At 41.4% G+C, this 24,906-nt stretch overlaps 1 protein-coding gene across 7 annotated transcripts in view; it reads right to left on the bottom strand.

The window, feature by feature from the left end:
• MAP2K5 (mitogen-activated protein kinase kinase 5) overlaps positions 1–24,906 on the bottom strand; it is a 129,536-nt gene that overhangs the window by 52,551 nt on the left and 52,079 nt on the right. For 4 of the 7 annotated variants that reach the window (XM_080551509.1, XM_080551503.1, XM_080551506.1 and 1 more), the window contains 4 exons: positions 19,316–19,364; positions 12,544–12,617; positions 11,572–11,622; positions 8,337–8,408 (listed from right to left, as the gene is read on the bottom strand). In XM_080551509.1, the coding sequence (XP_080407635.1) occupies positions 8,337–8,408; positions 11,572–11,622; positions 12,544–12,617; positions 19,316–19,364 (246 nt within the window). The remainder of the gene's footprint in view (positions 1–8,336; positions 8,409–11,571; positions 11,623–12,543; positions 12,618–19,315; positions 19,365–24,906) is intronic. The other 3 variants (XM_080551504.1, XM_080551508.1, XM_080551507.1) reach the window with 1 other exon arrangement.

The raw sequence follows: 24,906 nt of genomic DNA, 5'->3' as shown, positions 1-24,906 counted from the left end.
AAAAAACACACAAGGGAAAGCAAAAAGAACACAAAACAGCCAATTTCAGTGCCTAAATCCTCTGTACTGAGCTGCTCTGAGAAGGGCTGGAAAGCAGCTCCAACCAGGCTCAACCTGTTTGCCGTTAAAAACATACATTTAATGTGCAGATAACAAAAGACAAAAATCAAAATGACTTTTTGAAATAACGTAATTAACCATTCTGGAACTGAAAATGGAAATCCAGAAATCTTCCCTCACAAACCACTTTCTCCACATCACTCTTTCAAAATGCTATTTGCTTTCCCAAATATTGTTAATAAGAATTACAGTAGCCACAGTCCTTATCCTGTTCAGAAAGTGACTGAAGGAAAGAAGTTCAAAACATATTTTTAGGACACTCAGGCAATAAAGTTTCCCACTTAGATTATTGTCTATGTTGTGCAAGTTGTTTTTTAATTTACAGTTATGCTGAAAAGCATGGGATGTTTTTATTCTTAATTTAGACACATTCCATGTTTCTCAGCATAACTGCAAATTGAAAATAAGCACTTACAATATCGCTAGTGATCTAGCTGAAGGAGGACTTTATAGTCTGAAATGTTCTAAAATTTGTTCTTAATTACCTTGTGCACATTTTACACAATTAAATTTCCATCTAAGGATTTTGCATTTAGATTGTGCACTGCAGTTAAACCCTCGTTTTATGGAAAAGCAGCCGCCACTGGAACATTCAGACACAGGAAACTTTAAAAATCAGACTTAACTACTGGATAACATAAAATTCCCTAGGTGAAATTTCATTCCAAGACCAATTTATACATTTCTCGATAGATGGCTTAAAATCACCTGAAACTCTGCAGGGTATGGACCTTAATAAATATTAAATACCTCAAAAACTGCTCTAAGATTTTTCTTCCCCTCTAATATCAATTTCACTGTCCTCTTATTGCACAGTAAAAAAAAAAAAAAATCCAAAAGGATATAACAGCAATTTACCAGCGTTAAAGTGCTTCTGAGGTTAAACTGACAACAGAGAAGAACAGAAACACAAAGCATCTTGAAGTAGGGTTTCAATTAAATGTGCAGGATTTAGTAATGCAGGACGAAAAAAGAGTTACAAATTAATTTAATCTTCTGCCTATAGTTTGCAGCTGCACTCCAAAGTGTCTGGGGCTTAAGAACAAAGCCTTGAAAGGCCTCAGAGTGAGGAAAGCTTCAATTTTTAATGTATAACGCCATTAGCTGATAACTTGTGGAATCTGCGACCCCTGCGGAGGGGCATAAGTGCGGGTAACAGAGACTGATGAAGTGACATATTTGTTCATGTCGGGAACTATGAGAAAGAAGGTTATTACTAATACCGTCAGGCCCAACAGAAATATGCCCTAATAACCTTTGGGACATTTCTTGGCTGGAGCAGATGAGTTCAAGATCTCTCTACATAAAATATATTAAAAATCAAAGCCTAATTCACCTTAATTAAAGATAATTAGTTTCACTTTGACTTCTTTTAAATATGAACTATAGTAAATGCACTGCAAACTGAAGACCGCGTACAATCATGATTAAATTGCACATTTCCTCCTCTCCACAAGCCCCTTATATTAGCAGGCTTTTACCGTCGGTTCTTCAAAGGTGCTGCTCAGAATAGCCTTTTCTAAAGGGAAAAGTGTCTGGGGGTAAACGCGGCCCTTTCAGGCCCAACCCACGCAAATTGCCACACGCAAGATGCACACAAACGGGCCGCAAGGATTAATGAGGCTCCGTGCCTGAGCTGGGATGCTTGCTGATTATTTGGCTGCTGGATTCAGACCCAGCACCTACAGGAGCTGCTCTGCATCCCCCTTGGCACGGACAAGTTCGTGTTCGGTCCAGAGCATCTTCCCTCACACACCAATTAAACCACCGAGGAAGGCAGGCTCAACTGACCGGCATTTCTCTCGAATTTTTATTTGACTTTTTAAAAGTCAAAACAGCGATACCACACACTATTAAGAATAGGGGATGTTAATATCACATAAACCTATATATTTTGTACACACCGCTGCTGACGTTACCCTTTAATCGTCCATTCATCCGTCGGCTCAGGTAGAGAACCGCGTTATTTATTTGGCTGCTGCACAGACTGCCCGCAGTGGCCTAAGAGCAATTGCTGAGAAACATGATACATTGAGGTCTCAACCCGCGCAAACTGTACCTAAACTTACACTTTATTGCAGCTTAGTTCACAATCTTCACCTAATATAGGGTTACATCCCAGTGCAGCAAGCGGATAAATCATCCCGGAATATTACTCCGGCTAAGTTTAGCTGTGAGTGGAGCATATGTGCTTCCGAGTCACTGAAGCAAAGGCCCATAAAATACACTAATTACTGGAAGTTATGGTCACTGAGTGATTGATAGCGCTCTGCAAGGCAACTTCCCTCTTTTCAGCTATTCTGACGGGCCTCCTCCACCACAGAGCAATTATTAATTCATGACCCAACCCTCAGGCACTGGTACCTTTACTTCTAATTCCACTACCGCAACAACCGTGATGTAGCTGGACATTGTCTTTCCTCAGCCCAGTGGCCGCATGAAGGTGGCAGGCGTGGAAACTGAGCTCACGGCCACTGCTCTGAAGAGATTGCTCGAAATAGCTCAGGGAAAAAAAAAAAGAAAACAAAGTAGGCCAGCTTTTTCCTAGGAACAAGTTTTTGAAACATCATTCTGTACAGAATGATTAAAACTACATCAATAAGAATTCAAGTTACTGAGCAAAATTCTGCGTGTTACAGCTACTCTCAGTGGCTGAATGAAGTGTATAACAATTTATCCATACAAGTCAGAAACATCACACTACATACAATCCTTAAAAATATTGAAGACCAGGATGAGGGCCATTGCAAAAAAGCACTTTTTATTTTCTTGCTTTCCATAATCTTAAATTAAAGATGTCTGCTACCAAACAATCACACCTATGCATTATCAGTGGTCCACTCAAATACTAACCTTATTTTGAGTGATTTGCAGTGACAAAGTAAACACCCTCTGCATCCAAGCACTGCTGGCTATTGGATGCCTGGGCGCAGAAGGGAGGGTAATTTTTATTAGTTTAGAGAAGGTTGGAAAAAAAGTGCAAAAAAAGTGTGCACATCATACTGTATCTACTGAAATGTGCCTAGATCCAGCTAAAGTGTTCCATTAGTTTAACAACTTCTTCATTTCTCAGCATAGGAATGGGGAAATCAGGTTGGTGTTTTTCAAACGTTCGCTCAATGCCAACCTCATGCCTTCTGCTAGGAGCTGCTCATAGCAGCTCCACCAGCACCAGCAGCATCCCCACGCCGGGGTCTCTCCCGGTCCCTCCAGTTGAAATGAGCCGATAAACTTCTGCTCAGTCCAAGCGCGTTGCACCACCAGCAGGGACAGTGGGCCCCAGCACTGAGACAATTATTTAGCTTTAATTCGCTTCTCCCAAGTTTTAGACCACAATAAATTCTCCTTAGCCCATTTCTATACTTTACTTTTAGACATGGCAAACTTGCATGCTGGCCGTGGACAACAGCTCCAGCCTTCAAAGAAGTGCAGCCACCTGACTGACATTCACGTTGCTGTTAGGACCAACACAATGAAACTCTGGATTTGTGTCTTCAATTTAGAAGTGTATGTTCCATTAAAGATTATGTGTGAATTATATAAAAAGTTCTCTTACAGATCTCAAAAAGCAAGGACAACTCCAGTAAGAACTGCCACTTGACCTCATACCACCAAGCTTCGGGTCTCAGATCTCCCCCCACATCCATTTACCTGCTGTTGTTTAGGTTAGGGTGCAAATTTGATGGCAGCCCAACCATCACATCCACGCATAAGTGAGATCTTGCAGAAGACAAGTGGTCTGCAGGCCTTCCTGCCCATCAGCTCGCTATCCTGCAGGCCAGCTCGCAATCTTGATCTTTAACCATTACCACTTCAGCGCTGATGATATGTGGCTGATCACATACTCTAACCTCTCCAGAAACAATTCGTCTGAAACCTCCTCTCCTTGACCAGATTATTTACACGTGCATCTTTACATCAGTTTTCTGCAGTTGAACAAGATTGAACAAGATTGAAGTGCTTTACGAGAACCATCTTAGAGCAGAGCTGCTTCTCGTCTAGCACCCTCTTCAAACGTGTTCCTCCTCTTTGCCTTCATGGTGTGAGTGTGCTCCTCTTGCACCTCCACCTGTGCTTCAAGCCCAAGTGTGCTGACGAGCCTGAGTCCATAATGTTGACATTAAAGGTAAAAAGTGCTAACCCCGCTCAAAAAATACATACGTGTACCTGAAACACATGATGCAAAGCGTGTTTGCTGGATATATATATAAGTATTGGTTCCCTACATACGGGAATGCACGCAAGTGCTGAAAATCCCTAACACGACTGCTTGAAATATTGCTTAAAATAGCATCTTAACACAAATATCAAACAAGCAGCAGGCCTTGAAAGCTCTTGCAAACACGCAGGTAACGGAAAACTCCAGTGACTACAGACTTGAAACTCTCATTCGGGGAGGTTTAACCATTTGTTTCTAACATTAGAACTGATACTGAAAAGCTGTTTTCCCCTGGAGGAGGGAACATTGATTATCTTTGCAAAAAAAGGTCATTTTAAAAGGAGGCCTGAAACACAGGGAAGTAGGTGCTTTTCTCAGCAGAGCACAGCAGGAAGTAGGGACTAGGAGATGACACAAAAGGAGGAGCAGAAGTGTGAAAAAGGCATCGTCAGTCAACACAGGAGCTCATATTCCACTTCCAAAACCTGCTCGGTTTGTGGCATAAGCAAATCACTTTCATTTCCTGCATCTGCATGCAACTCCAGTTGCATTTCTGGGTAGAATATCTGACAAAGATCTGCAAGCCTGTTCTTTGCCTCAACAAAAATCTCAGATCACAGCTCTACTCCCTTCCCTTCCCAAAACGCCCTTCTCCTTGCCTACCGCCATCTCCTCAGGGTACGTAGGAGACTCTGATCCTCAGTACCGCATCCAGAGAGAGCGAGTGCTCCTCAGCTGGCAGTCCTGAGGCAGTGAAATCCAGGGAAAAACCTGGAAGCAAGCTCCTGAAGAAGCAGGAGCACCTGAGAACTGGCCCCGCTGGGTCCAGCCAAGCCCTCCTCACCTACAGCAGCTGCTTACCCCCGGAGAAGTGGCCCAGCTGAAGGTAGCACCTCAAACATCACCCGAAGGCACCGCCGGACAGGGATGCTGCCTTAAAAAAATAACCAAGACTCACCGGATTGCAGCCATGTAGGGCAGGATTAGGGTAATATTGCAAAGTTACAGGAAATATTAGGCACTCTGATCTATCCTCCTGTGCAGGGCACAGTTTTTGGAGGCAGACTGAATCAGTTACAGAACACAAACAGCGCTCAGGCTCAGCCCAGTCAGTCTGGAGAGTGTTTTATGACTGAGTTATAAACCCTCTGAAAAACAGCTTTTATAATGAAAATGCTGACACAGTCTTCAGTGTAGTGACAGCAATGTCATTGGTTTAAATTGAACTTGCTTTGTCAACCCCAAAGCACTTAAATAAAATTACATCTAAAACCCTCAAGAAAACTGTTTATGATAAAACACTTTTAAACAGGTTTACAGATCAGGTATTAAACTTAATTCTCTTTAAAAAAAATGAAGAAAAGAATGCAAACTCCCCCAAAAAAGAAATAAATAATAACAATAATAAACTAGCAATATTTCTTATTTTTTTGGAAGACTGATGGGAAACTGAATACACTTAGACATCTGTTAGTTCAAAAGGAACAAGAATGCTCACTGTCTCCCCAAATTTATGTGGTACCCACATTTAATACTTCTCACACTCTGCTCACAACTTTTTGGGTGCAGTTTTCTTAACCCTCAAAAGTAACAGTGCAGTTTCTCATTACACATGGCTTTGCAGCAAAGAAATGCAAGACATCTCAAAGGCTCAGAAGAATATTAAAGAAAATGAGTAGCTTTACTTAGCTGCCATTTAATATTATCATATGTCAAAAAAAAAACCCACAACCTTGCCAACTTGGTCCCATATGTTATTTCTTTCAAATCATCATGCTATAACTGTGCTAGCTTGAAGTTGTAGGGATCAGAGTATTACACTACTAAGTGGATTTTAAAATCCTACAGCAAATGCTAACTTCCCTTTTTAACAGCTCCATCAACAACAGCCTGAGTGTCTCCACTACCAATCCCCACGTCAATACAGTGTTACTTTAATGACAGTGACCTTGTGTGGCTCTTTGAGCATCTTTTTCACCTTTTTTGAGACATTTTTCTGAGCCACTGTCCTTGCTTTCATCATTTAACACATCACTCAAAACACTTCAATAAAACATAGCGATCACGTTGAAGAGAGGTCTCAGAGGACCAGATGACATACCAATTAACAAAGCACACAGAACCAAATTGTTTTGTACATCTGGTTCAGAAGACATTCGTGGAAAGTGAGAGAGTAAAAAAAAAAAAAAAAGTTGAGAAGGTTTGAAAGAGGAGAAAAAATGCAAATGAAAGGAGTTTGCCTAATGCTGGATAGGATGTGAAATTCATCCTTTAAATCAAACTCATGACCAGCCAGGTTGCCTAATAATAAACCTAGGCTAAGCTCCAAATGTCTTGGTCTATGTGGAAAATCATCAAACTGCTGCTGCACAGGGAAACACATCCTTTATTCAGCAAAGGAACTGGTAAATACTAGCTCCATATAACTTGCATTTATATCACTCTATTCCACTGTGAATCAGAATGAACACGACAGTCAAGTATTGATGTAATACACTCTCATTTTAGCCCTTTGTCAGACAGATTCATTTACAGAGCGTGAGTACGTTCTGAATCTCTCCCAAAATTGTGAGGACTCTCCAGTATCACAAGCCATTGAAATCTGCAGTAAAACAAATTAACAGCACTGCATCCCCTGTGACACTTGAAAGTATGTCATTATCATATATTCCGAGTTAGCTTCAGACTTGGAAGAAGATTTACAAGATCTGAATACAATGATTCAGCATTAAATATTTTCAATTTGGTTAAAGCCTATTTGGCAAGGAATTTTTTGTTTGAAAACATGAGAACAGTCCTAGAGAGCTTTCAGGCTACAAAATATGAGATTTGCTTAGATGCAGAATGCCAGCACCGAGACAACTTGACATCTATCTTATCTTCTGCTAAAAACATCAGTTGTACTTCACCAAAAAGAAACAAAAAGGATCTCAGCCAGTAATGGTGACCATAATCCCTATCCCTAGTGCACTGATAGAAAGAAGCCAACAGAGCAGAGCTTGTCCAGCATTCATGCTGCCATTGGGCTAAATGGGACCCAGCTTTGCTCCAAGCAGGGCAAAGTTCTTTCACAACACTCTTCTAAGGTTGAAAAAGTCTCCCGAGAGCATCCTGTGCGTGCTGATAAGGCTACAAGGATTTGGGGCTGCAGCTGGCTTGTTTGTGACCAGCCTGGCCCCGCATGAAGCAGGCTGTGGAAATGCATACACCCTGCTGTCATCACCAGAGCAAACTGTCCCTTCTCCCGGACCAAGCCAGACCTGACTTTATTTGTCAAGACACTATCATAGCATAGGCATTTCTACTCAACTTACACACTCTACGTTATCCCCCCTCTACACAATCATCCATTTTACAAGTCCTCCAAATTTATGTTTTAAAAAAATCCCAGAGTCCTAAGCAAAAACAACCCATCTTTCTCTTGAAATCCAAACTAGCCTTGCTCTGACCAAACTTACAGGTTCTCATTAATTTCTATATTTATGCTTGCATTCTCTTTGAACTGCTTCATTTTGACAAGACTTTTTCCAGTTTGAAACTATCTTTGAGAGAAACCTTTCTAAGAGTGAACACTTCAAATCAAACACTTGATTTAATCATGCAGGGACAGGTTCACACCACTGTGCAAGGATTTCTGCTGAGATATCGCAAAGGCATTACCCAGCCCAAACCTTGAATCTGCATAACCCTCTTTTAACCCTAATAATAAGACTCTCTATACTGGTCTATAACAACGAAATACAGAAATAGCCATCTTTAATGCCGGAAGTGTTGAAAGCATGTAGCAGCATCCATGCACCAGGCCCTACTTTTAAGTCTCAGGTGGAGTTTTGATGGAGGGCTCAAGACTGTTGCATGGTTTGCGCAGAGGCTCTCTGTATCTTACTGTCCTGAACTCTGTAAGAACAAATCCATTCTAAATACAGCCAAGACTTTTAGCAAGAGTTAAAGGCATGCATGTATAAAAGAGCAGACAAAGACTATGTTAAAATATTTTGATGTTAGCTTTCATTCGATTCTTCCAACGTGCACAAACAAATGACAGATATTTGCATACCTCCATGAAGGAAATCCCTAAACTCCAAACGTCCGAATGAATCCCATACTGCTCTCCTGAAATCCGCTCAGGCTGCAAAGAGAAGGAAAGAAACATCTTGAGCCTAGTGAACAAACCCGTCTACTTCTTACACAAAAGCTAATTCAGGGCAAACAAATCAACTGAGAAAGTGCAAAGAATCTTAAAGCTCACCAGGAAAGCTGGCAGAGAGCAAACACACCACTCAAATGTATTTTATTTCTTTATTTTTGCCTCGCTTCGGCGAGAGCAAAGGACTCGGTTATGCTGAGCCTTGGGCCATGCATTGCAAAGCTGGCCTTGGCATTTGTGCTTGGGCCGCTTTATCCAACAAAAAAAGCCAATGACGTGCACATGCGCAGCAGCACACAAGGTCAAGCTGTAAGAGTCCATCAGTGGCACACATCTATTTCTGCGCTCAGACACAGCAGTAAGGTACGCTAGGAAAACAAACTCCTCGTGTTGAGTCCACAGGTTGGGCAGCAACCATGGTTTAAAAGGCAAAGTTACTGAAGCCAAAATAATCAATGAAGTCACGTGCCAGCAATTCTATTTTACATATTTTTAACTTCATTTTTGACCCACAGAAAAAAAGACTTCACTCAAAACTATTAATAGCAAGTTTAATGCCTCATGAAATAGAATGCTGTAAAATATAGCTGCTAGTTTTTACTTGAAAGCTACGATTTCAGCATTTCCAAGGTCAAGTACAGCATGAAATGTAACAATAAAAGGCTCCATGAGACTTCTCTCCCCACTGTGCTGTTAATGCACCTGTCTAGCCCAACCACCTACACAGCACTGGCTGTATTTTTAGTCTTTAATAATCCAGAGACCTTTTTTAGAAAACAAACTCCCAAATTAGTGCCAGTCCAATGTGTTTTCAGACGTTTACTCTGCACTGCTAATCCCAGGTCAAGAGCTTTTATTGCAGCCTGACTGTTAAGTAAAAGCAGTGCTGCCCAGTGCAGAAGGGTAGCCCTCAAATGTCATAACCTAAAAAAAAAAACAGAAAAAAAATGAAACCGGAACGGATTTTTTTTGATGGAGCCACCAAAAAATGTGGTGGTTGTTTTTTTGGTTTTAAATTTTATTTTTCTTATTAAAGTACATCACCGTGAGCCTTCGTAAGTACGATTAGCCTAAGCAGAATGTATTTTAGAAATGTTTGCAATGGTATCGCATAGGGATATGATTTTTGAGAATCCTTTTGTACTGACAAAGATCCTTGCAGGGATGCAGACATGCAGGCAAAACCGTACAGCCAGGGATGTGTCTGCCTTTACAAAACAAGGTGGAACCACCTATCCCAACCAAGCACGAGTCGAGGATGCTCGCGGAGCTTTGTGGTGCCGGCGAGGCCCCAGCCCCTACAGAGCCACCGAGCCAGCCGCACAGCTCAAGGGCAGCAGTGGGACAGCTCAAGCTTCAAACACCAATTTATACACAGAACTGATGTATTCAAAGAAGATAGTGGCAAGTAAATCATGCCCATTTAAACAAAAAGTTTAGTTGCGTGAATTTCTCTTTTAAAAGCACGGAGAAGAAGATGGAAATTAGAATGATGCGTGCACAAACTAAAGCGCGCGACGCACAGATCGCCCTAACGATCCCCAGCTCACAAAGCCTTTCTGTTAAGGAGTTTCACAACTCGTTACCTTTTTTCATCCAAAAGTTGTGTTTGTTTTTTTTTCCCCTAGTGATATAGTGGTATTTATCACCTATAGTAGATGATAAAGTGATTTTAAAGAAACGTGTTTTTGATGTAAATTTCAATTTCTCAATTAGAATAAAACTAGATATTCTATAGATTATAGAATATAGATTAGATACCTCAATTTTTTGATGGTTTCAAATTCCGTCCTGGCCCCCCAACCAGGCAGACACACCAAAGCTTATGACCTTCAATATATTTTGATGACGTAGTCATTATAGTTATACATTTCATGACGACAAACCATGAATTCAGTGGGCAAAACAATTTTAACAAAAGAATTCAGATCAAATACGTTTTAGCTTAAACTTCTTTTTCAATTTATAGATGAATGTATCACAGTCATCCATAAAGGAGAAGAGAAAAAGTAATTTATTTAATGCACACCTGGGAAAGAGAACAGTAATCTTGACTTGTACACTAAAAGCATAATACAATTTAATTATTAGATCTGCTTAAGACCACATTAAGACTAAGAGTGGTGTGGGAGAAGTTGATTAATTTGAAGCTGTTTATTTGTTTGAATCACTATGTTCCAGTTATTTTACAGAACAGAGGCATAGAAATCAGCAGGCTTACCAGCAAATGTAGTAATATATATGACCAGATTTAAAAAAATAATAATATTTTTATGCACATAATATTCTGATCACAAAGGATAGCCCAAGTCTTTCTAGGATGGTGGCGTAAGTGTTTCAGAAGCCACATAATGGGTACACCTTGACTAGAAAAGCACTTAGCAAATAAATGGACACCCTGGGATGCTTTCTCCTCACAAGAAAGTAAGGAAAAATACCTGAAAGCGATTAAAGGTCATGGATTTCTCTCTCCTATTTTCTGAGGTTTGAAAAACACAAGTATAGACCATTTTGTATTCCTGTTTGCATTTTGCATTTTTTCTCTCTTCTAAAACAAGCTGATGCTGATTTTTTCCTCGTCAACATTACAACATAGTTTGTTAAAAAAGAACTGCCGTGACCAAAAATAAAAGACAGTTATTTAATGCTTCAGTGTAGAGTGTTATTTAAATTTCTACCTCTGCTAAATGAAGAACCAAAATTATTCTAATTAATCTGACTAACGAAGAACACAGCCTAACTTTTGTACAACAGGCATTCTCTGTTGACTGAAATTTATATAGAAAAGTGAAATGCACTGATGGCTTCTTACGTATGGTATGAACATCACACAGTTTAGTGGCCTGGTATTATTATGGTGGACTGGCTCTCTTTGTTCCCTGCTGTTGCAATGCATTAAAGACACCTGAAATATATGAAAGAAACACTTTTCCTGTACTACTCTTCCATATCAGCAAGACCTGTAGCTGTCAGAGAGCTGCTAGGTGAGCACAGGTAGGAAAGGAACTGTTTTGTGACACACGATTACGCTGAGGGTGGCGGGAGAGGAAGTTTGGGAATCGATTTAGAATATATCCTCCATTACATAGAGCAAGACTGAACAAATACTTCTATTTAAATGTTATTCCTACATAAATCCACTTACCGCCATATAAGCATTTGTTCCAACATACGTCTTGGCTATAGAATTCACCAGCTATCAGACAAAACAGTCTGTTAGAACAATATAAAGATAATGTGGAAATAAAATGGGCAATTATTCCTCATTTAACCTACAATCATCATTCCTATAAATCAACTAAAAATTATGGAAAAGGGAACAAATTTATCTGCGAAGGCATTAAAAATGATTAAATCTCTCTTTTGTTTTGAATGAGAGTTCCAATTTAAGCAAGCGCTGCATTACGGTTTATGGCAGATAACCTTAAACAATTCTGTTAAACAGGATGCTTAGCGCTTTAGTACCCCAAACTAGTCTGATATAAAAAGTCAATTTGAAGTAGGATTGAACGCGCTCATTTTTCAGTCAGCTGGCTCAAGATGTGAATAAAGCCACATTCATCTCTTGAATGCAATGAGCACTAAATACGCTGGAGGGACAACAGGCTCTGACAAGTTATAATACCAGGCTGACCTTCTCTTTGGTCCTCGTGTTTGGCTGAGAGTAAAGGTGCTGAAATTCAAATCAACATCACAGCAAGCTCATGGGTCACTATCCGAGAAGTTCTCCAGGGAGGCCCAAAATGGAAATTAATTAAAATTTGTGCTGCACATTGTAAAAGCCCACCACTATTGTTACTCCCAATATTAATTTTTATTGTGGGCCAGTTGGGCTCCCCAGACGCATCTCTCGTTCTGCCCTCCCTTTTGTCTGGCCAAAACGCTTTCATATCAAAGCTGCATATCAATGAAGTTTGCTATTCGTAAGTAGTAATTACAATATCAGCAGTTTTTACTGTCATTAAACAATGAACAATCATATTCAGATGAAGAAAAGTCGCCCAGAGATTAAAAATGAATAGCGCTCTCCCAGCAGAGGGGAGCTTGCTGGGGCCGCCCGCCTGGCGCCAGGTGATTTGGGCATCAGGGAGCAGGAGGGTATCTGAGGGGGCATTACCTGGGTGCTCACCCCGAAGTCACACAGCTTCACCTGCCCCCGCGTGTTCACCAGCATATTCGACGGCTTCACGTCTGTTGGGACAACACCGGATTTCATTTACGTTATCCTGGATACGCATCGCACATACAGAGATCGTAACGAGTATTGGCATGGTAGACTTTAATAGAATCGTTGGAACAATAATCATGAGTGTGATAGATTTTAATAGAAAATATTTCAAAGATGCATTTCAAATGCAAGCTCTGGTGGGTAACAGGCATTAGCACAGGTGACATTACATCTACTGCAGGTGACGCCAATCTAGGAGGAGCAGCAAGGGCGCTGAAGGATGGGATCCCGAATTCAAAGCCATCTTGACAAATTCGCAAATGAGACTGAAATAATATTCAATAGGGACAAGTGGAAGTGCCACATTTAGACGGGGATTAATCGACTGCATAAATACCAGATAAACCAACTGCCTGGGGCGGAGGCTGGAGTAGGGCTGCGAAGAAGGACCTGCAGGTTGTGGCACGACGCGGAGACAGGGAGGGGACAAACTCCAAGCTCCCAAATGCAGAAAAGTCTGATACAAAAGAGTGGAAGGGAACAACCTGTGTTGCAGAGGATGAACAGGCTAAAACCCACTGGAGGGTATGTTGTTGTTGTTGTTGTTGTTATTATTATTATTATTTTAAGGTTTATGGAAGAAATAAGCCGTATGCAAGTCAGAAAACTAAACCCTGGGATTTCCTAGAAAAAAGCTGCTACCTCTGAACACTTTAGGAATGACCAAGAAGCAGAGGTGCAGGCAGTCAGCCTGCCGCAGCGCGAAGGAACGGCCAGGCTGAGCTTTCACAGTTCCTCCCGGCGCCGTGCTTTGCATTAGTGCAATTAGCCCTGCCTCACCCTTCCTCCAGCAGCCTTTCCTTAATTCCACAGAGGGACAAGAGTAGATCTTAATAGTCTTAAAACAAAGAAACAAACAAACAAAAACCCACCACAACAACAAAAACCAATGCTAAGTATGCCATACAGACGTCTGCATGTAGGAACACAAAGCACAAACACGTCCAAGCCTTCTCCTGCCGCAGCAAGGTGCCCGTTGCAGCTCTGCCCTTCTGCACAGCCCTTTTTGAAGGTACGGGCTTCCACCTCCACGGGCTCCTACTGCAAAAACAGGCTCCGATCACCCCGTTTTGGAGCTTTTACAGAGGCTGGCTGCCAGCAACGCGTTAAAATGATCGCTAATCCCGCTCCTGCGCATAAAACTTCAACACGCACCGTAAAGACAGATTGCAAGTGCAAAGATGTTATCGCTGACCCCCCTCTGATGTCAAAAGAAGTTGGTAGGCTTCTGTTGCGTGCTGTAAAACCGATGTGCAGATAAACTGCTAAACATCCAGCCTAACTGTACGGCAGGAGACGTTGAGCATCCTTCTGTGCCAGGGCTGCCAGTGGGAAGGCAAAATGGGCACGATACGGCCAGGCTGCGGCTCGGGAAGATGAGAGCGCAGCGCCTCAGCCTCATCGCTGCTTTCTTCTGTCATTACGGATTAAAAGCACTAGCTTGTATCTTTGCCTTCTTTAAAAGTGAACACTAGTTGGGTGCAGATGGATGAAACCCAACTAGAAAGGAACCTAATTTTGTTTATCATTAAGTTTGCCTTTCTTTAGCAGATGTCTTCTGGTACCACAGTAGCTGGCTTAATTTGTCTCTGTAATGTAAAAATGTATAACCTCAATTAACAAGCTGATTAAACGCTTTCCTATACTTGAGCTAAAAATCCAGTCTAAAAAGGGGGAGCATTCAATAACACTTTATACAGCTTAACTGAGTCTGTATGTTTAAGTTAGGCATCAATACTGGTAGTGCATTTTGCAATTCCCCCCTAAAGCCAAAAGAAAAATCAGTCCCAAGCTCTTCACCACGTTACAGCATCAACAAAAGTAAGTTTGGGTTCCTTGACCTCCATTTCAACTTTAGAAATTCAATCTGCATGCTGCATTTTCTTGGGATTTTTACCTACCCCCCCGCCCCAGGTGACGGGACAAAATACTGCCTGAGAGCAATCCATGCACCAAATCCGTCACACGCTTCCCAACATTTTAGGAATGTTTTGTTCTAACGAAAACTTCAGGAAGACTCTGACATTTGCTTCTGGCAACCACTCAGCAGCACACTCCTCTCTGGAGCCAAGTGGCTTTGCTAAGTGCAGCGAGACACGCACAGCACATCAGCGGGCCCTATCCTGCACCCTGACACCGCAAGCAGCAGCCCTGCCGAACCCCCGGGGCCACCCAGGCACCGCGCTTGTGCAGTTGCTGAAATTACAGGAAATACAGGGCATGCTGACGTTCTGAATTATGAGTCCAGCTGTTTACACTACCAACACTTTTAAATGAAAATTGCAGTGTAAGTACAGGTCCTTGCTTTTAATACTAAAGGATCTAACAAAAATCATCAGCAACCAAATGAACGCAAGCTCCCTCCAGCCACCACCTTGTGCAACAGGGGCTCTGCAGCCCCCCTCGCGCCTTCCCTGGTGTCACATCCCACGTGGCAGCAAGCTGATATAATTTAAACCCATCTTTCATTCATTAAGCGTTGCTTGATCCTAAAATCCTTCTAAAACTTAAAAAAAATCAAAAAAAAAAAATAAGGCAATAGGCAACCAGCCTGTAAAGGAACCAAATGCAGGTTAGGGACTCTGCTGAGCAAGCTGCAGCAAAACGAGCACTGCTAAGAACAAACACTATCTGTCTTTGCAGCACAAATTAAATAGCACTACAAATGGAGAATTTAAGCAAATATTTGCTATAAATTCCAATGGTTGTGTTGGTTTCCTCCAGAAAAAAAGGGAAGTGACAACCCTAGACAAAACTGTCACTTCGGAAAGTGTCTCATATTGAAAGTAGGGAGGAAAAAAATCACCCCATCAGGAAATTAGCCTTTTTGTTCATAAAGTGCTTCAGTTAATGGGTTAAATATTTTTTGGTTTTGGAAAACAAATGTGCATAAATAATGTTCTGCACCATCTGCTTGTGATTAATATTACTGTTTAGAAGTGAAAGAATTTAAACAAGAGCCAAAAGGGGTCATTATGCTCCCATTACCAGTGCTTGCTTAATACAAATGATTTCTATGAAGCATCATTATGGAGGATGAACAAGTTCTCTTTATGATCTAACTCGTTTCACCTCTCTGCAGATAAATGGGACCTCCAAGCTCTTACTTACCAGTAAACAGAACTGTCAGAGGTTCAGCTTTCTGAACACCAAACATTTCAGTCATCTTGGTTTATTGAAAAGCGAACAGATTAATGATCGTAGGGTGAAAAACAGATTTCTAAAAGCTGTCTCTTGACTTCTTCTGTGATTTAAAAATATAAGACTGCAATATTCTAGGTTCAAGGGAGAGGAGATACAAAAGAGATTTTAACTGCTCACAGAACATGACTATTAACAAAGTGAAGCTGCCAGAAGAATGACAGCATTTTCTTGCCAAAATGACCTCACCAGCATGCTTCTTTCAGAGGTCACGATTATTATTACTATTAGTATTTTGAAATAAACACAATAGTTCATGAGTGTGCAGCTCTGTGCTTAGCTATACTCACATATATAGGTATATGTGTATATGTACACACACATATGCCCTATTATCTTTGTTTGCACTTCATTATATGTAACACTAAAGCCGATTAATTCTCACAAAGCTAAGAAGTGTGACGGGGGAGCGACTGGATGTCTTTGGTGAGATCTCCTGCAAACTGCAGCTCCTGCTGAGAAGACAGAACACTGATGTCCACCGTGCCCGTCCCTACCTGGCAGCCCTCCTCCAGCTCGCTTAAACCAAAACAAAGGAGGATTTGAAAACGCTTCTGTGGGAATAACGCAGGAAGAGAGCACCTGAGTGATGCAGGAATCTCCCGTCACAGATTGCCATGCAACCAGCAGGCAGTCCAGGAAGGTCTACAGATCAACTCTGCCCAACCTCACGCATCACAAACCAGAAAACACTTCCCAAAGCTCTGCTACAAACTTAAAACCTGCTCAGAAACCCCAGTCCCAAGACCAGTGCAACATATACCAATCCCTAGTATGTACACACTGATGCATACAAATACAGATCAGTACAATTAAACACAAGTGGGTAACATTTATTTCAAACATTTCTTTTAATAAGAAGGTGTGAACTGAGAAAAACATACTAGATTAAATGCATACGGTCTATACTTATTCTTGAATTTAACAGATTTTGGTTCGTCTTTATACAAACTTTGACTTTGTACATGATTAGACTTGTTTAATTGCTAATTCTGTTTTAAATCTAAGTTAATTTCTCATTACCCTTCCATTTCTACTTCTTATCCTCTGGGGAAAAGAGCACACTTATCATTGGGACATTCTCACATCTTCCAAAGAAGTGGTGTAGGTGTTAATCTTTTGTTTACGTTTGATGTGGGTGTGATGACTATGACTACAGCTTTGCGTTTATTAATATGCACGGCTATCACCTCATTAGTTGCAAGGTATGTTTTGAAGTTAAGCTGTAATATTTGCTGAAATGTCTGATCTGGAATAAAAGACTTGTTCATTGTGTTTCCTTTGCTTTAATCCATGCTCTAGTCACAAATCTGTCGTTTGCTGCACGGCATTGCACAGCTTCTTCACGATGATTGCTTCTCCACCTTAGTTATCACCACCACAGAAATTCTTGACTTCTTAGCCTATACGAGCTTCCCACACAGCCTGCTTTACGTGTGACAGCAAGGAAGTCAGGGTTACATTTTCTTTCATTTACCTCTGATGCATTAAAACCAGTAGGCAGCTGAAGGAGATTACCCCGAGAAACCAGCATCTTCCTGGCACTGCATTGCTCTGTCCCCTGCTCTGCACCTTGCATTAACTGTTTTATATCAAAGCGCACACACGCACATACACACGTGTGCATACTGAAAAAACAAGCCCCTGAGGAACCACTGCCGGACTCTGGAATGGTAGTTATCCCATATATATATATATATATGGGATATATACACGCACACACACATACATACATACACCCCTTCTGCAGTATTGCTCTCACCTTGGTCAACCCAGTAACAGACCAAGGCCAGAAAACTCTGAATTGTTAAAAAAGATCAATTTCTGCACTTTTCTTTAGCCAACAGCAAGGACCATACATAATTTACGACAAAAGCAATAAAATGTTACAGGTACAGTATTTATGCTTGACCACAATGCTCCCTCCAAATCGTATTCAGTAGGTGGCCACAGCCTCTAATGAAAAAGATTCAAAAGAGAAGAAATTTCAAACTAGCTTTTCCTTTCTGGGTGCTATAAAAGCACGACAAGGACTGTGCTGCCTACTCAGAGTGACACCCAGCCACGGATGTTCCAGATACTTTTTCTTTTCTTTTTACTCTGACATTTGCTGTGGCAGCTGTGGCATCTAGATTGTACATCCTCTTGCTCAGAGTAGATGGAGCTGTTAAGTCTCAGCATCTGGCAACATTCAGGCTAATAGATTAAATGTTTAAACCACCATCAGAAACACAAGGCCTCACTTCATGGGCTCCCAAGTGGATGAAGAACCAAAGGACGTCTGAGCCTAAGCTCCAAGGTGGGGCAGGACCTCAATACCTACTGGTAATTAGCGTTTCCTATTAATTTGTTCTTCCCACCCAGAGCACGGACTTCTGGATGCCTCTGCAGAGGTGCCCAGCTCCTTGCACGGACCACACCAGGACACGGGGCGCCTCACCCAGGCATTTCCCAGCACCTCGCCAAAGCCTGGCACCTGCTTCTCAGCCACTCCAAAACTCCCCAGAGGAAACGGCCTTACCTATTTGGGTCCCGACTTAAAATTTTCTACTTGTCTCCCTACTTCCACTTCTCTTTCAATCACAAACGACGTCGGTTACTGCACGCTCCAACTGTGCACAGGGGCTGAGTGAGCAGATGGGTTAAATTAAACAGTATCGTTGGCGACATTAGGAGCCGGAGCTGTTACTTTCAGACACTTTAGAAACATTATAAATGTAATGAGTTTCTCCTTCTCTTTTTTATTTGGGGAGCGGAGTGGGGGAGAAAGGGCTTCTTTGTTCTTTAAACATCATTTTCCACTGCTTTCCGAACTGACATTGGTTTTTAAAGTTCTAGCGCATTTCACCACAATAGACAATGTATTTTAAACAAAATCTAAAAACACTAAAAGCAAGAAATACGTGAGAAGCTAAAAAAGCAAAAAACAAGGTAACTTCAGGAAGCAGAACAAACAGCAAAAACCTAAAAATGGTCTGTTATGCCCACGCAAGTTTAAAGTTTCTTTAATTACACGTGACCATCTTAAGGACAACAGGTGACAATTTTAGAGATGTGAGACTCTAGCAACGCTTGTGGATGCCGTGTGAGATTTCTGAAGTACAGAAGAAAATTCATTACCTATCTTCTAGTTTCAAAGGTAGTCAAGCATTTAATGATCCTTGCTGATTGTGAAAATTCCACTTGGCACCTGTTTGCAACCCTAAGCATCTAAATCTCTACAAAATTCATTCCTCTCTTTAGTCTATTGTATGTAGGGGAGGAGGAAGGACAATAAAAAGAGAACAGCAGTAAAAATATTTTATCAAAGAATCTGCAAGGCTAATGAGTGAGATTCATTCTGCTTAACTCCACTGGAATCCAACCAGATGTTAGTTTGGTCTACTGTCTCTGCTGAAAGCGTTGTTAAAATAAAATAATGTGGTATTTCACTGAAAAACAGACAACATCTGTTACTCACCTCTGTGTAAAATCTTTAGACTCCATAAATAGGTAAGGCCTTTCACAACCTGTATTCAAGAGAAACAACAACAATACATATTAAAAAGTATGAAATGCTACAAATCTCATCTGGCAGCAGTTGTTAAAGACCCGACATCCAATGAAGAGTGGAGTCAAGACCATGAAAAGGGGAGACAAAACATCTCTTCCAAAGGATTACAGCCACAGATGAACCTCTGATGGAAACTTGCTGCAGATTACATGACAGTAGGTTCTTTGGGAACACATGAATAAACTTCTTCCCAGGTCGTCTTGAAACAAAAGTAACCCAATGAAATTAAAAGTCAGAAAACAAAAAACAAAAAAATTTCTAGCATCACGTTTTACTGCCTTTCTTTTATTTGCCCTGGCCCCCATCATTTGCTACATCTATACTTTCTCCCCTCCCTTACTTCCCATGTTTTTTATTTATTCCATGCAAATGCTGAACACTTCTTCTTCAACTGCAGAAATTATCTTATTCTTCATATCATTTATGGACCAAACATGAACCTTACTGAAGGTTTTGGTTCTGTAAAGTAACTAAACCCCGATACTTCTTGCACTTTTAACACTATTTTTTTTCTTAGATTTACTTTTTCTAGGAGCCCAGAAAACTAACAAGATCCAACAAACAATTCTACTTCTGTTTACTTTTTACCCAAACCATCTCTGCTGTCTCAGCCAGCCTTTTTAATACAGCAATTTTTTTTTTTACAAAGTTTCTATCTACAAGATGACATTTCATTCATTTTCCTGAGACACTTCTCTTTGTGCACCTCCAGAACAATAAAGCATTGCTGACATTTGTAAAGTTGTCTGAATTTTTCAGACAAAACAATTACATTCTTTTCATTGTCCGAGTAGACTGAAATGAAATTACTTCTGTTACAGTGATCAAGCAGAAGTGCTAAAAACATTGTACTGTGTGAAAGCAGATAGCATAGTAATTTTCAGCCTTCCTATTGGATTAGGAAGTCATTTTAAAATTTATTCTGTAACCAAAATCAACATAAGAGAAATCTGAAGCTCTTTTGTAAACCAAATAATGATTCTGGATCCCCCAGTAAATTGCTCTAGATGGCAATTCCTCAGTGTTAAACTCACACTCCATACCCAACTATCTCATGGCCTCAGATGGTAATTACCTGTAACAAAAGGCCTTAGTCAAATTCTGTATGCCCTGCGGTGTGGCCTTGTTCACTTCAGCCTTTCAAAAATCAAAACAGGGGAATTCTACTTACACAGCATTTTGACATAAGAAGAAGGAGAAAAAAAGCATCGATGCAAAAAGGGGATGCAACGTTTCACGTTTCCTCCAAAAGTAAAAGTAATTTTACACACACTAAGCTTCTTTGATTATTAAACATATATCTAGACTATTTAGCATCTTTGAAATCATTTAGAAAAAAAAATATTTTAAAGCATGTATTCATAGAAAAAAATGAAACATTTCCTAGAGGGGGAAAAAAAAATCAACAGCTGTGAGTTATTAAGTAGCTTTATTATGGAACATGTGCTGAATAAGCAGTTATAAGAGAGAGTATCAACCCAACTCTCCCATTCTGACTGTCTCAGCAACAGTGTACAAAGGAATGAGAAGAGCTTTTCCCTTTACATGGCACTGCAAATACGCACACAGAAGTCCCCTGGACAGACTAGCCTGGTGTAAAGCACTGTCATTCACCTAACTTACATTTGCCCACCTTATGGAAGGGCTCTAAATATTAAATATTATCCTAAAACGGTGCTGGAACAGAGTATCTTTTGATTGAACATCTAGCAGGAATTATTGGTATTCAGTAAAGTGGGTTTTACAACAATAACTTGACAAAGCCTTGACACAAAAAGTACTTCCACCCGCTGTCAATCACTCACTCTCCTGACAGTTCAAGTGCACATCCTTTCAGGGAGAACTTCAATCAACATTAGCACTCAAAATACAGTGCACAATGTCACTGCTCAAGAAATTGAATTGAAAATAAATGTGTGAAGTGGCAAGCAAAGGTAGAAGAGATTTTACATTGGCAGACCCAAATAAATAGGTGGCAGCATGAAAACTGGAGGAAGCACAGCACTTTGGGATTCCCAAGACACACTTTTCCCTTTGAAAAAAAACACCGCAGCCCTCTGCTCCAATAAATGACACAGAAAAGAAGAGAGATTTCCCCTTCTTATCGACACCGTCTCATGCAGGCAACCAGGAGGAATTTTGTGATGAAGTCAGAGATCTCCCCAGTATCTTGGGGACTGAAGTCTCAGGACTATCTGCCTCTCTCACCATGTTATCCTGCCCCTGAAAACGCAGTGCTTCGCCCCAAGATCTGGCAATTGCTTTCTTCTTTGGAGGATTTCCTTTTGCTGCCTTGCATTTTTTCTAGCATTCTGTCTTTCAGCCTCAAACACACAAAAAACCCCCAAAAGAAGAGAAGAATATTGCACTTGACAATAAATTCCTACGATTTCAACTGGAAAGCTCATCGTCCACCACAATTAACGGTGACCACCTCTTCCACGTGAAATGGATGCCAAGAATGCCGAAGAACGCTGCGGTGTACCAGCTGCCTATTGCTATATGGCTCTGACACCCTGTCCTTTCCTCAGCAGGTAAGGATCCATTCACATCACCAAAAATGCAGTTGCATCCGAAATTGTTTGCTTGTCCCAACAGACAGAAGTCCCCTCTGGTTCCTGCCGAATCACAAGTGTCAGGAGGTGAGGAGCATATGGGAAAGCAAGAATGAGCAGACTACCAGGCACCTGCAGTGCCCTGCTCGAGTATTTACAGCAGTGCTGCAAGGAAATGAGTGAGAAACGGGTAACTGAGTACTCTTTGGGCTATGGAAAGTCAGGGTTGTCAAGAAAGGGATGTCTCTTAGGTAGTTCAGCCTGTGGAGATCAAGAAGGGCAAGGAAATGACCTTGAATGCAACTCGGTATTTAATTGAGCGAGTGGAGCACGGGGGCATCGCGCTCCCTTTGCTGCGCGCGTTGAGCAGGCACAGATCTTGTTCTAGACCAGCTGGGATTGCCTGCGACGTTTGTGCTCATTGCTCTGAGCAGGACAATCGCTTTTAAGGGCTGCCAGCCCAATGCTTTTCACGGAGATTAAATTTGTGTAACAGGAAAGGAAGCAGGAAAATCATCAAGTCAGAGAGGAGAATACTGGGACACTGCTAAATGTTTCCTCATCGTCTTCCTCAGGCAACGGTTTCACTTAAAACTTCTACAAATATAACGAAAAGATATTCTAATTAACAGATGAGCAGGTCACACATATTATTAAACAGCTTCTGTAGACTAATGCATTGTACATGTCTCCGGGGAATAAAAGACAAATGACTCTGTGTACACGGTGCAAGGAAGGTAAAAAGAAAATGCACAGACCGAAAAAACAGAGAGACCGTGGAAGCTCCAGATTTTGCCCACAGAATCCATGTAAGCTCTAGCTTTTGTTTGACATTCTCCTGCCCATCGGTACATGATCAGAAGTCCTATAGGCTTTGGGTGATCTTCACAAGCTGTTTGGAGTGAAGATTATGGTGTCTACGCCCAACACTTGGCAAAAAGGTGCCCCAACCTACAAAATGGGCTGCTGGGCTCTACCGAAACGTCAGATATGAAGACGCAGGGTAGTCATTTGTGAAAACTTAAAGGAGCTATTCCCGCTGCTGCTGACAAATTATAGAGAAAACAAAAGCTTTCAGTGCCTCCTTCCAACACGCCTACCATGCCAATTGAGCAAAAACTCAGCACCAGAGCAGAGGAAGCTGCCAGTGCTGGTTCAGCCTCAGCGCACCCCTTCTGTTACCGAGAAGCAGGAGGAAGGGGCGAGTTCCTCCTCTGAAGGCACCTGCTCCTTTGTTCACCTCTCTGCTGACCCCCTGGGCATGGTACAGACTGCTAAAACAGCAGATAAGGCAACAATAAAAAAAGCTAAGTATCAATTCCCCATCCATGTCAGGGAGTCACGCTCACTAACTAACAGATTTGTAAGGCGATGACCCTGTAGGTGAACAAATATATATATTTTTGTTCAAGACATAAAAGATGGGGCCGAAGCACTGCTGTTATGGATAAGTGAAAAACCGGCAGAGAACATCTTTGGTGTTCCGAGCTGGGCTGGCTTGGGAGGACGTGAGAGAGGAGAGACAAAAATCATTAAATAAATGATAAAGTAAGTTAGTGTGGATGTATTAATTACACAACATGAAGTGAGATAAGGAAAAGGAGAAGTGAGAACCATCTGAATAAATGCTCGAAGGCCCATCCCAGTATTATTACACAATACACATGCTACTTAGCATCAGGAATATGAGCAACTTATCATTCATTGCTCCATAGGGAAGAAGAGATGAAACATTTTTACTCTGAACTAAAGGTGAAAAGCATTCAAATTCCATAAGAAACTGCTAGGCTATATAATGAGCAGATTTGAAGCTACTTAGAGGAAACAGCATCAGAGAAGGATGTTCATCACCCTGGGCAGGCCACACAAATTAAGAGAAAGTAGAGCTGTGAATTACAATGAACAGAGACTAAATAGCTGCCTGTGTTGGATTAAAGGATTTAAATTGTCAGCTTGATGTATAATGAATGTGAAAACCCAGCACTTAATTAAATGGCACATGATAGAATAACTTTGTTATGCTTTAAACTGCTTAAGTTATCAAAGTATTCCTTATATTTAGCAATTGTTTAGCAGTATCTCTCCCCTGTGACAACCACTAAGACACTGGTCAATTACCTGGTGTTCAGTCTTGGCAAAACATGCCACTTTTTTTTTGTTTGTTGCTGTTGTTAGTGTTCCATAAGCTGAGTTTTCAGTCGCCACTACTGAATTTCTAGCAAGACAAAGTCTCTGAATGCTGCTGAGGCACAACGATGGCACACCAGGTGCTCGAAGGAGCCCACTGTCAGCCCCTTGCTACCAAACCAAGACACCTGGGGCCAACAGCTCAGCCTAGATCGCAGACATCGCCCTGCGCACTGGGTCTCCGACCACCACTGTTCATGTGTGAAGGGTTCCAGCTCAGGGGTGAGAGAGCGGCCAGTCCCCAGACGGCCTTTGTCAGGCTTTTGTGGCAAACAAAAACTTCATCTACCTGCTTACTTGCTTTAAGGAGTACACCTACCAGAGGGGGAAGACATTGTGTTCTACCATTGCATTCTGATAACAGAAGCTGACTTAATTTTTCAACCTGAAAAGCAAACCTTATCGAATTACTTTGTGCAGAGTGAGGACAGTTGGAATGGAAATAACACACGAGGATCAGCAGAAGTGGCAGATGAGGGATCAACGTGAGGGCTAGGACAGCACTGCTGAATCCATTTTTAAAGAAACCACACATCACAGAAGGACTTGAAGGGTAAATAAAGGAGATGAAGAGGGCTGCTCCATCCTAAAAAGGTTGATATGAAGAAACGTGGCCACATAGTTCCCCAGCAAAATCATGTATTTTTCTTATCCCGTTCAATTTATCACATCCTCTTACATTTTCTGAGCCTCTGGCAACGTGTGTGTTGGTCACAGAACAGGATGATATCCTTAACCCCTGTTTGGCCTGACAAA

Source organism: Anser brachyrhynchus (assembly GCF_964034855.1).
Source record: "Anser brachyrhynchus genome assembly, chromosome: 11".
NCBI classification, from domain to species: Eukaryota; Metazoa; Chordata; class Aves; order Anseriformes; family Anatidae; genus Anser; species Anser brachyrhynchus.
The sequence above is the reverse complement of the archived record's forward strand: the minus strand, read 5'-3'. Positions and strand labels throughout refer to the sequence as shown.